This window comes from Sphaerulina musiva (assembly GCF_000320565.1).
Source record: "Sphaerulina musiva SO2202 unplaced genomic scaffold SEPMUscaffold_2, whole genome shotgun sequence".
Taxonomy (NCBI): Eukaryota; Fungi; Ascomycota; class Dothideomycetes; order Mycosphaerellales; family Mycosphaerellaceae; genus Sphaerulina; species Sphaerulina musiva.
In genome coordinates this window covers 2383969-2396256 of record NW_016017384.1, presented here as the reverse complement: position 1 = coordinate 2396256, position 12288 = coordinate 2383969, and the positions used below count along the sequence as shown (strand labels likewise).

General features: G+C 53.5%; 4 protein-coding genes across 4 annotated transcripts; 2 read left to right on the top strand and 2 right to left on the bottom strand.

The window, feature by feature from the left end:
- Positions 1-396: 396 nt before the first annotated feature.
- Positions 397-3544, bottom strand: SEPMUDRAFT_147529 (uncharacterized protein). The gene has a single exon (XM_016904355.1). It carries the CDS (start codon positions 3342-3344, stop codon positions 669-671), a length of 2676 nt encoding a protein of 891 aa, XP_016763848.1. The 5' UTR covers positions 3345-3544; the 3' UTR covers positions 397-668.
- Positions 3545-3777: 233 nt separating this feature from the next.
- On the top strand, positions 3778-4808 carry SEPMUDRAFT_147528 (pyrimidine 5-nucleotidase). Its single transcript, XM_016904354.1, has one exon. The coding sequence runs from the start codon at positions 3805-3807 to the stop codon at positions 4516-4518; it is 714 nt and encodes a 237-aa protein (XP_016763847.1). The 5' UTR covers positions 3778-3804; the 3' UTR covers positions 4519-4808.
- Positions 4809-4815: 7 nt separating this feature from the next.
- On the bottom strand, positions 4816-6230 carry SEPMUDRAFT_131350 (BSP-domain-containing protein). The gene is made up of 2 exons (XM_016902414.1): positions 6006-6230; positions 4816-5939 (listed from the first exon to the last, which is right to left on the bottom strand). The coding sequence occupies exon 2, from the start codon at positions 5749-5751 to the stop codon at positions 4963-4965; it is 789 nt and encodes a 262-aa protein (XP_016763846.1). The 5' UTR covers positions 5752-5939; positions 6006-6230; the 3' UTR covers positions 4816-4962.
- A 94-nt stretch (positions 6231-6324) lies between these two features.
- On the top strand, positions 6325-10333 carry SEPMUDRAFT_147526 (uncharacterized protein). The gene has a single exon (XM_016904353.1). The coding sequence runs from the start codon at positions 6554-6556 to the stop codon at positions 10073-10075; it is 3522 nt and encodes a 1173-aa protein (XP_016763845.1). The 5' UTR covers positions 6325-6553; the 3' UTR covers positions 10076-10333.
- The last annotated feature ends 1955 nt before the right edge of the window (positions 10334-12288 follow it).

Sequence of the window (12288 nt, the reverse complement as noted above, 5' to 3'; positions counted from 1 at the left end):
GACCCAAGTCACCACCTACCACCACCACATTTGGCATGCTGGGGTTCGTCGGTTACATAATTGAGCACACATGCAGCGGGACACCATCTAGAACATTGTGGACGGAGCATGATCCTGGGCATGTTATGGCAAGTATATATACATACATACCTATGTATATATATCTACATCTACATCTACCCACATGGGTCTATCGAGAACAGCAGACGACACCGCTTCAGTAGTAAGCTGTTCAGACCGCGTAGTGGCCTCAGTGGCCTGCGAAGATGAGGCCGTCGCTTTGCGGCGCAACGTCCTGAGCGCCGGCTCGGAGATCGTACTAACAACAATAGTCGAACTCAATCCCAAGTTCCCAACTCCGCCCTCTCCGATCTGTTTTAATTATTGGGTAGTCCGTGATCACGCATCACGGCTTCAGACTGATGTATTCCATGGTATGCAATATGCAAGTGTGGCTCCCAAGCCTCAACTAGAACAAGTGTACAGAAGAATACCTAAGTTATGATGCCAGACATCCTCACAATCATATGCCATGCTTCGCTGTACACAAACATCAAGGTAGGTAATCACACGTCTGAGCTGCTACCTCCAGATTTTGCACGACCCAAATCCCAATTGACCTTCAAGTTCTTGCTGCAGTGTTACAACTTCTGTTCGATGGAATGCTTCTACTGGTATCTGTATTCAGTTGGCGGAGGAGCCGGTCTTGGGTCGCTCTGATAAACGACTTCTCTGCCGTACTGATCCACGTATCGCACCTGCTGCTGCGGTGGGGGTGCAGAAGCATACAGCGGTGCCCGCGGCTGTTCATAGCCGGGTACTACACTCATAGCTCGCGCAGGGGGTGCATGGCCCACCTCTGGCCGTGCATAATGTTGAGGAGCGACGCTTGCCTGGCGAGCATACTGCTGTGGCACCACGCTGGCCTGTCGAGTGTACTGAGGCACATGTGGCACATCGGGTCGCACGCTGTAACTTCTGCTCGGCGCATATGCAGGAGACGTCGGCTCAGCATATACGGGCGATGTTGGCTCACGCGCGGAACGAGGCGGCGGTGGTGGCATTTCATATCGAGGCTGAGGAGGTTGATATACCGGGGAGGCAGGCGCCTCCACATATCGTATCTCTGGCCTACTGAACTCTGGAGCAGGCACAGGGTACCCATTCGCGTCCACGTACTGTATTAATGGTTCCTCCACAGCTCGTCTCTTGGATGGCGGGGGGGCCATACGCGCATCAATTCGTTCATAGCTGGGCGGAACATATGCAGCCGCAGCGCGGCTAGGGGCACGTTCATATGCAATCTCTGGTGGCGGTGGTCTTCTATCAATTGGCGCCACAGAAGCCCTATAAGGCGGTGGTGGCGCAGGTGCCGGTTCGGGTTCCGCAGCGTAATACTGATTGCCATATTGATCAATAACAATTTTCCTTGGAGCAGTTGGTGGTGGCATCTGAACAGGACTTTGCGGTCTCCTGCCATAGGGATCGTGATATTCCTGTACACGAATTGGCTCTTGGTATCGAACGTCAGTTGGTGCTTGAGACAATCTGGAATCGCCGTAAGCCATGGATGCAGTACGCTGAGGCGCAGGAGAGTATGTCCTTTGTGTTGGGGACGCCGGGCGCTGGGCGAAATGCATGCTGGCAACTCTTCTCAGGTCCTGTGTGTCTCTTTGCACCGGCCGGGATGATAGAGGAGACCCCATTCTGGCCGCAGAAGGCGATGCTGGCTGAGCATACTCGTGTCGTAGACCCGAAGCCCGAGGCTCTGGCACGTATGGTGACGGTGGCAAAGGAATGTGTCGTGGAGACATCAGATCAATCTCAGCTGGCCGGTAATGCGCGGGTCTGTCCACATACCGAGCAAAAGTGCGAGTCTCTGGCACGTCGGCAAATGGTGGAGGGGACATCGGCTCGTCCTTGACACGAGGCCCGCTGTAGACTGGTGATGGAGGTGCTGCCTGTCTCTCGCGCTTCTTCTTAGCACGACCATTTGCAGTATTCAGCTCAGTGTCTCGCTTCCGCTTCTTATTTCGGCGCTTTTTGTTGTGAACACCCCCAGTGCCAATCTGCGGCGAAGCACTACTGTAGCGTGAAGCATTGGCATTGTTGCGAGCGCTGTAGTTGGTACTGACCACCTCTGGACAACCGTTGACCAGTTCAAGTTCACCTGCCAGATTGGGACCTTTGGCAACGGCAAGCGGAGACACTCTGTTTGGTTGTGGTGCGGCGATGTGAGTGAGATGGTTGCGAATGACCTTTGGAGAGTACTGCTGCAGTTGTCGCGCTGGCTGCGGTGGTGTGGGTACGTTACTGTCAATTGTGACCTCGCCAGGCTCGTAGTCATCGTCATCCTCGGACCCGATTTGTCCTTCTTCCAGCCCTGCGTCGTCGTCGTATCCCGCGAGCGCAGATACATCAGGAGGCGTGTATTCATCGTCTTCGTCATCGTCCACGACTTCGTACGCAAACCGAAGCGGAGCAGAGTATACACTGGCATGATCTTTGGGTGTGTGGTCATCACGAGCGACAGCAGGTTGCTTACCCATGACAGAAGTCTTAGCGAAAGAAGACTGCGCACTTGGTCCTCCGAGGCTTTCGAAGTCTGCTGGGAGGGCACCTGCTGCGCGGTCAGAACCTTTACTTGCGCTATCGGGAGAGGACCAGTCACTTTGGACTTGGCTCGAGTAGTAGTCGTTGGTGTCAAACGACCTCGCTTCGCTGTCCACTCTGCCCGACTGCTTCAATCCAGACACATGCAATTCACGAGCGGCCGAAGCAAGCATAATAGCGTTCATGTCAAGCGATGGGGCTTCCGCACTCTGATCGTCGCGCCCGGGCCGCTTGCCTTGCGCCTGCGCAGCCTGAGCTTGCAGGTCGCGCTCAATGTGCTGACGCTTGTGCCGGTTCTCTGCTTTTACCAAAACTTCCGACTTCTCCAAGAAGATCGGGTTGAGACCGCCAGAGGTGGCTTTGACGAGCGAAGGGGGCGCGCCATTCACAGTGTGAGGCTGCTGAGTCTGCAGGCCGGGCAGACCAGGGAACGTGGATGTCGTGGGCGTCGGGTAGTGCTGTGCATTAGTAGACGTGTTCGCCATGTATGCTACGCCATTGGCGAGACTGCTCTCTGCAACTTGCTGAGCACCAGCGACAGGCGCGTTGAGTAACGCGAGACTGGCTTTGAGCTGCTGGATGGCAGCAGGCGGGAGCTTGAACTGCGCATGTCTACCAGATACCACAGTATCGGCGAGGCCCAGCAACTTGATGTAAAAGCTCTCCTCTTCAGCAGGGGAAGGGGTGACATTGCTGCCGCCATTCACCCCATGGGCGCCGCCGTTCAGCATCGTGGGCTCTGAAGGTGCTCTCCTGCGATTTATGGAAGCCAAGGTTGCAACGGTGGTTTCCTGTCTTGGACCGCGACGAGACGCAAGACATTCGCGCTCTTCGTGACCACCTCGACACGTCTGTGGTGTGATGATCAAGGTGGTTATCTTCGCGCGTCGAGCAATGGAAAGACTCGCAACCAGGCGAAGCGCTGAAACCGAGTGTGTCGGTTGATGTTGTCACTACAGGAGATTGCGTGCGAGGAGAAGAAGAATGTCAACCGCCCGAGTCCTCGCGGCGAAACGGCGAAACTCGGCCGGGAAACATAGTTCCATCTGGAGTCTGTGGTCGGACCATCGAGGGATTCTAGGCATGCATGCTGCACAACATTGGATATATGCCCTGGTACCTTATTCATATACATTTTCATTCTTGACTCTTCCAGAGATCGTACAGTTTCTCGCTTGCTCCACGCACACCATGGCTACTACTAATGGCATGGCGGACGCCGAGGACACACGTGCCGTCTTCTTCTTCGACATCGATAACTGCCTCTACACCAAAGCCTACAAGATCCATGAACACATGTCTGTTCTCATAGACAACTACTTTCAATCACACTTGTCCATGTCACGCGAAGACGCCACTATGCTGCACCAAAGGTACTACAAAGATTACGGTCTTGCGATCGAGGGACTGGTACGCCACCACAGAGTCGACCCCTTGGAGTACAACGCCAAAGTGGACGATGCATTGCCTTTGGACGACATCATCAAGCCAGATGACAAACTGCGAAGGCTGCTTGAAGATATTGATCGACAGAGAATCAAGCCGTGGCTGTTTACGAACGCCTACATCAATCACGCAAGGAAAGTTGTCAAGTTGCTTGGCGTGGAGGATCTATTCGAAGGCATAACGTTTTGCGATTACGGAGCCGAGAAGTTGTTATGTAAACCCGATCCTGCAATGTTTGACAAAGCAATGCGGGAGGCTGGGGTGGTGGATCCTACGAGCTGTTACTACGTGGACGATTCGGCGTTGAATTGTGTTGGAGGGAAGAAATATGGCCTGAAGACGGTTCATCTCGTGGAAGAGGGCTCGAGCTCACCGCCCGAGCCGGCGTGCGATCATCAAATTAAGCATCTGGAGGAGCTGAGAGCGCTGTTTCCTGAAGTGTTTAGGACGGGATCTTGACTGCAAGAACTTGGAGTCAAGCGAACAACGAAGTACATCGATGTGGCTACCGACAAGCCGCAGCGACACAGGCAATATACGACAAGGCCAAGCAGTTTTGCTACGAGGTCAAACAGTGGTTGGCACAGGCAGATGTCGACTCGATCTCCAAAGACGGCAGTTGGCACGATAAATGTCGGATCGACTCAGACTGTACCGGTTGATGGCATGCGGTATCACATTCCCAACCCGTGCTTGACCTCTCGCCCGGAGAAGGCACGACAACTACGACCAACTGTGGCACTTGCGAGATGGGTATTCAGTAGATTTAAACATATCTAGACCGTATATGAGCACGTTGCGCATTCCAAGTGGTGGTTCCAAGCCAGTGAAGGCGAGCGTTCGGTGCATACAGTAATGTGTTACAATTGCCAGACCCGGCCTACGCCTTCTCGGTGGTCAAGCTCAACTCTTGATCTCTGGCTTCGCTTCAGCTTCAGCTTCGGGGTCGTTGCTGCTATCTTCTTTGCCAGCCTTCTTATCCTTATTCAAATACTCTCCATACTGCTGCCACAAGTCCTCGACACTCTGCCCATCACAGCACTCCTTGAACAAGTCATCACTATACTTCCCCTTCCGAAGGCATCCGTTCAACTTCCGCACCGTTCCAGGCCCAAACTTCTGCTCCAACCATTCGAGGAAGTAGCCCGTGTGCTGATAGCCACCGTCCCAGTCGCCTTCAGCTTCTCGTCGCCAGTGCTGTGCAGCAAGTCCAGCGCGCAAGCGTACCCAGTCCGCTATGCCCTCTATCAGACCGCCATTACACGTGCCTTCAGCATTCCATTGAAAGCAATGGACAAGCTCGTGACACAGAACTCCCAACAATTCGTATCGCTGATCCGCGCGTGAACGAGCTATATAATTGAGGCTGAAGTGGATTTCCTTGTGATCATTATCCAGGTCGATGCCGGTGGTGTAAGCCACGCCATCCATTTCCCGGAGTATCAGGGTTACACTTCGTGTTGCCGGCCGGCGAGATTCGCTCGGGTGATCGTAGAGTAGATTCAAGACATTCTGGACTTGGGTTTCAAAATCCTCACTGGCTTTAACATTGGACAGAAAGATCGAGCTGCCCTCATGGCCCAAATCATGGAGTTGCAGACGTAGCTTGGGCGTTTCGAACTTGTGCTTTCGAATGGGCAATGTCGACGGTTCTGGAGAGGTGGCGTTCTCTATCCTGGGGATCGTGGGCATTTTGGCGATGATGACTTGTATGCTGTAAAGTATGGCACAACTCAATACGGAGTCCGGGTGGCGTGTGGTTGGCTCGGGAGACGTTCAGGTCACAGTGTCACTGTCGCTGCGTGTGTTCAGGGATATTGAGCGGGTCTGTCGCTTGTGTGGTCTGTATTCTGCTGTTTGTTGTTTTTATGTTGCACAGGCTGTGGTACAGTTGTCATCCGGTCAGACCGATCTCATCCCTTGGAGTTGGGACGGAGGTTCCTTACCTGGCTTACCATCCATGTCCCTTGGAGGTTGTTCTTCGTGCCTGGTAAACCTTGGGGAAACTCTCCCGCCAATTTCGAGCGAACTTGACGAAATTGTGCATGCAATAACGGAATAGAGACACCCTCCAGGCATCCACACTACAGCCTCTACCGGTACCTACATACCGTACACACACACCTTCACATTTCACACCAGGCCACTCGGGAGATCATCTCATCCAGAATCGAATTCGACAGATATTAAAATCATAATCGCGCAATAATACGTACCTCCTACTGCAGACTACCTCTGCGGGTGTCACCGCGGGCATCAAAAGTAGCAAGCGGCACTAGAGGTGGGTAGCTGGGGCAACTAGACGTTCCGTGCACGCTGAAGATCTACGTCGCGTGTTGTCGCAGACAGTCGAAGAGCTCCCGTCCGTCCCTGTTCATAATACGGCACAGACAATATCGGCGTGGTCCCTCGCTTGGACCTAACATTCCACCATCAACGGCCACGGCCACGGCCACGACCACGACCCATACGTTCGCTCGCTCGCTCATCAGCCATGGATCAGCAAGCGGCGACTCTGCTGAGTACGCTCAAGCGACCCTCGGCGCAGACTGACGTTAAGGTCAACCAGCTGAACGCGCTCAAATCCGACATCAAGCACTACAGAGTGCCCGAGACTGCACAGTCGACTATTTTTGACTGCATCAAACTCGCCATCTCCCAGCAGGCCTCGTCCACCCTTCTGAGCACCGCGCTATCCACTCTGGGACATCTCATCAAGCGTTTGAAGATCCAGGACAATAGCGGCCATGCCATCTCACATCTTGCGCCCCGGTTGTTCAGCGCGCTCCAGGAAAGGATGGGCGACCTGCGCGAGCCGGTACGCGCGGCGACCTCACAAGCAATGACAGATCTGTACCCCTTCTGTCCTGGCGAGGTCGAGGAGATGATTCGTGATGGAGCAATAGGCGGCTCGAGTGTGCGTGCAAAGGAAACGGGCATGAGATGGGTGGCTCGAATGCACAAAGAAGAGGGAATGCCGTTCAAAAGCTACACGCAGAGCATCGTGGCGAGATTGGAGGACGCCGATGGGAATGTTCGAGAGGCTGCCAAGGAGGTCGTGCTCGAATTGTTCAGCAATGCGCCGAATGGTGCCAAATTGGATCTGAAGAAACAGCTCAAAGCATACTCGGTGCGCCTCACCATCTCGACGCAGATCTTGGCTGGAATTGGAGCCGAAGGCGTGGCATCTCGACCGCAGACAGCAGGTCATGCAGAACGCGGGGCGACGCCGGATATGGCCGCTTCAACTCGATCGCTTCCCGCGCACAAAGACCTGGACGAGATTTTGAAGAGCGAGGCTGCGCAGCCACCACCGCAGGAGACTGTGCAGATGGATCCCATCTACATCCATTCGCAGAGGGAGCTGGAAGATGTATTTACGGACATGCTGCCGCACTTCGAAGGCAAGGAGACTGAGCACAATTGGTTGACGCGAGACAAAGCCGTACTGAAGCTGAGAAGGATACTGAAGGGCAATGCGCCGAGTGAATATCACCACGCGTTCATGGCCGGCATCAAGAGTGTCATAGAAGGAATATTGAAAGTCGCAAATACACTGCGCACAACTATGGCAACAAACGGGTGCCAGTTGGTGCAGGAGCTTACAAAGACTTTGGGCCCTGCCATGGATCCTCATGTTGAGATCTTGCTTCAATCATTCATCAAGATGAGCGCGGCAACGAAACACATCCAGTCGGAGAACGGCAGAGTGACGGCAAGCGAGATCTTTCAGAATTGCACGTATCACAATCAGATGATGCGACATATATGGCTTGCGGAGCAGGACAAGAACGCACAGGTCAGAATATGCGCAAGCGGCTGGCTCACCATCATTTTGAAACGTCAGGCGAGCTACAGGAACAGCTTCGAGAGCTCCGGAGGGCTCGACCTCGCAGAGAAGTGCATCAAGAAGGGCTTGGACGACTCGAATCCAAAGGTCAAGGAAGGCACGCGAGCGACCTACTGGATGTTTGCAAAGACGTGGCCAGGCAAGGCCGAGAAGATCATGGGAGCTCTGGACCCCAAAGCCAAGGCAGCACTTGAAAAAGACCCTAACAATCCTCATGCGGTTCTATACCAGTCTGTGAGCGCAGCCCCGGCGACATTGAGGTCTGCAGTCAGTAGAACATCACTCAAGGAACATATGGAACAGCAGCGGAAAGCAAAACTTGGTGGCAAGCTCCCGTCGCGACCGAACTCCGCCATGGCAGATCTGTCGCCTATGAAGAATCGAGCCACTCCGAACGGATCGGTTCGTGGACCCTCAAAGATGTCGCAAGTCACGAATAGACAAGTGTCGGCGCAGTCAAACGCTTCAGCGGCAGATGCTTCTGGCACCGCTACTGCCAGCAAGAAGGGTAATTCCCTAATGTCTGGACCAGTTCGACGACCACGACGACCGGAGATTCCCCGACCGCAGACCGCGGATCCGTACGCATCAAGACGCATGCTGAGACCCACTACGCCTGCAAACGTTAGTCCAATGGGCAGTCCAGAAAAGAGCACCGGAGCGTCAAAGGCATCTACTGCTGCGTCCAGCGTTATTAGGAATAGGGCAAAGACAGCAGATCTTGCCAATGGTAGTCCAAAAGTAAGCTCAGCCAGACACAGTCCTGTCGTATCTAGAAAACAAATGCAGGCAGCAATCGACTCGAGGCCTAGCAGCAAAGGCAGCGATACCATGCGCGGTGTACGCGAGGACGACCTCACCATGGTCCTGCCTAGGACTCTTGCAGACAGAGGACAGTTTTCACCTGGTCACAAGCGATCAGGCCTGGGAGAAACGAGATCAGTGGATAGCGGCATACCTTATCTTGCTGACGAAGACAACTTCACCATGGTGATGCCAAGTCTGCCGAATCAGCCACGAGCGCCATCGCCTTTAGCCTACAAGGGTCCCATCAAAGCCATGTTTGACGAAGCGCGGAACATGGGCAGTCTTTCGCATGAGGCACAGCGGACTATAAACGGATCTGAAAATGGCTCAGAGGACAACAATGAGTTACAGCAAGGGGGACCTGTTCGGCCTGCCGATGAGGTGCAGATATACGAAGATCCATTTGTCGAGGATGCGACGTCGGCCGGTGCACAAGAAGATCGGAAGGTACTCGGCGAGCTGCCTCTGAACGAGAACGTACGAGCGGAAAGTCCCCCGCCAAGTGTGGGCTCGAGCAACAGTCCTCGTAGCCCATCTCAAGTCACTGGCGCACGACCACCACCACTAAGCTCTTCATCTCAAGATCGTGCCGAAATCACGAGAAATCGCCGACTACTTGCTTCAGGTATTGAGCGCATCAGAACCAAGACGCTCGATGCGCATGGCTTTCGTCGCGTCCAAGATCTTGCGAGATTCAGAGGTGACATCTGGGACGGCGGTAGAAAGTACGACGAATTAATGGCGGTCTTGCTCGAATACTTGCAAACCATGGATCACGACTCGAAGCTTTCCCAGCAGCCATCGAAGCTTGCCGGACTCAAGACACAGGCCTTAGGTGTCCTACGTGCCCTGGTGGCGTTGTACCACAAAGAAGCTACTGCCTGGTATGCCAAAGCTCTCGTCACAGTCCTCTTGACTAGAAAAGCTGCAGATGCAAACAGTCATGTTGTATCTGACATGCAACGTACTGCGGACGAGATCACCAAAGAAGCTAAGCCGGAGACCTGCATTGATGCTATTTTGGATTTCTTGCCAGAACATAGCGCAGAATCGCCGCGAATGCTCACCATGGCGCTATCTATGCTTCGACAACTGGTGGTCAAGACCAGGTCTGATGTTGGAGTTGACCTTGGCGCACAGCGCAAAGCTCGCTTGGCGCAGACAACGGCTCGCTACCTCAACGACGCCGATTCGGAAGTTCGCAAGGTCGACATCGACCTCGCTAGCGACCTCTTTGATGTCTTCGAGCCAAGCAAGACTGATTTTTGGCAAGAGTTCAAGGATGTTGATGAGGGACGCTTAGGGCTGCTGACCTATTACATTGCGAAGAAGGGAAACAGGCAAGGCGGAGTAGCGTAGTAAAACGCTGCGGAAGAGCAAACGTTGTGGCCCGCCTCTCTGGTGTTGGGAGAGGATATATTTTGTTTGTCTTGACTGATCCACTAAGCGAAGGCGTTGGTGGGAAGCCAGGTGCTGATTTTTGACTGACTAATGAGATGAAGATCATGAGACCCCAACTCTACGTGTTGTTAGGAGGTATATGTAGAAGTTGAAGTAGCGGAGGCTGAAGACACTCCATGCCTTCGCCTGCAGGTGCCCGGTTATACAATAGTCATATGCTTTTGATTGCGAAAACCTTGGGAATTGCGAGAATACCTACGCTAGCTATCATTCTCCCACTACGATTGGCTTTTGTTCTGGTCGCCAGCCAATACACGTTTCTGTTGTTGTACTCAGCGTGCATGAGACTGAAGTTCAGCGTGATCCTAAGCCGGCAATGAGCATCATTCTCGTCAGCCCTTTGTCCTGTGCTCGACCTAACCCATACTGCCAGCAATTGAGACATACCTCGTCTTACAGATCTCCATTCGAATAACAGAAGCAGGCTAGACCACGGTGACCACCAGAGTACGGCGCATCACTTGCGCCATTTGGAAAACTTTGATCGAGAGGTACATAGAGTTAAGTAGATTCCCAACGTCAGCACACCATAAGCCTCAGCCTCCAATTCCATGTCGCCTGCTCTCGGCCTTCTCGGCCACTCGTGTTGTTGGTTCCACCAGGCCAGATACAATAATCATGAGATCTCATCAGCCAGTACTGTATCTAAAAGATAGCCAATCATAGCCACATGAACCTTTTTGTTTGACGAGCTGTTTATGATGTCTACACTCTAGGCGGTACCAAGCAAGCATATTGCGACCATCCCATACTAGCATCGACGCCATTGCACATCGAACTTCATGGACAGGCTGTGAAGGCGGTTCCGATGATGCTTTCGCGCTACACACCTGTAATCCAGCGATGGGCATCGCCACTAGCAGCGTTAGTTGCTTACTGTAGGTCCTATGTAGGTCACAGCGACCTCTCCGCAACAACCAGGTCAGCTTCGGCAGACAGGTGTTGGTCTACAAGTGCCTGGGTATCTCCGGATATGGCGAGAGTGAAGTCCAGGGTGGGGCTGATCTTCCCTGTGATTCGTCACGATAGCAGGCTCTAGGCGTAAGGTTAGTGCGTGCGCTCGTGCGTGCGTGCGGAGGACTTGCATGCGAAACAATTCGCCGACCGGAACCAGGCTCTGCTCTGCTGCGATTTGAGGAGATCTGGAAAAGAATGCTACTGTATGGTTCTCACAGAACTGAAAAAGTGGGTGTGCGAATAATGTTGCTGACACATGCGTGTAAATTTGTGTCTGTACAGCTGGCGATGAAGGCAAATCTGTTACCCCTATTGTCGTTGTTGTTGTTGTTGTTGTCCATGCGAGAGAGATTCAACGCCCTGCAGCAGAAAGGGTCTGGCCTCCTGTTGCAGCACTCCTGTTCCGGTCTAGGATTGTTGTCATGACACGAATCAATCGTAGTGTTCTGGATCACCGCCAAACGGGCGGATGTCGCGAAGGATGCGGTTGTGCATCACGCTCTGGGAAAGGGAGGAGGAAGGGCTTCTTTCTTGTCACAAGGACATTGATCCAATCATCTCTGACGTCCATTGGTTTGAGGCTGAGCGCGCCATCCGCGCTTGGAGTGCGCGTCTTCATTTCGATGGTGGATCGACGGTCGTCCGACAGAGACCCCCGTTTCAGCAGTGCCATAGGATACAATTGGTTCGGCAGGATGGGAGGAGTCCATCTGGGACAGTGGGAGTAGTAGGATGATGAGACGTCAGGACTCAGACGTGCCATGTGCTGTGGTGTTTGACTTCACGAGAAGGGCAGGGTAGTGCATGCACGTTCCCACGTTTACTATAACTATAACCCAAGCGCAGATTGACGGCTCCTGGCCCTCCTGGGACGACGGTGACTGGCCCCGTGGCAAAAGTCCCATCTGCTGTGCGCGTAGCAGAGCGGGAGGAGGATACCGAGGGTGTGTTGTGAGTCTCACAGTCTCACGAGAGCACAGTATCAGCACAATGGTTCTACCCAGGGCGGTATTGGTAAGTGGCTCAGGCTCAGGAGGACATGGCGAAACATCAGCATCTCTCAGCGACTTTGCATTGTCTCCCCCCAACGTAGAGAGAGAGAGAGAGAGAGAGAGAGAGAGAGAGAGAGAGAGAGAGAGAGAGAGAGTAGTAGT

Excerpts from the sequence above, each read along its gene's own strand:
- SEPMUDRAFT_147529 (XM_016904355.1), bottom strand. The coding sequence starts at position 3,344 with ATGCTGAACGGCGGCGCCCATGGGGTGAATGGCGGCAGCAATGTCACC.
- SEPMUDRAFT_147528 (XM_016904354.1), top strand. The coding sequence starts at position 3,805 with ATGGCTACTACTAATGGCATGGCGGACGCCGAGGACACACGTGCCGTC.
- SEPMUDRAFT_131350 (XM_016902414.1), bottom strand. The coding sequence starts at position 5,751 with ATGCCCACGATCCCCAGGATAGAGAACGCCACCTCTCCAGAACCGTCG.
- SEPMUDRAFT_147526 (XM_016904353.1), top strand. The coding sequence starts at position 6,554 with ATGGATCAGCAAGCGGCGACTCTGCTGAGTACGCTCAAGCGACCCTCG.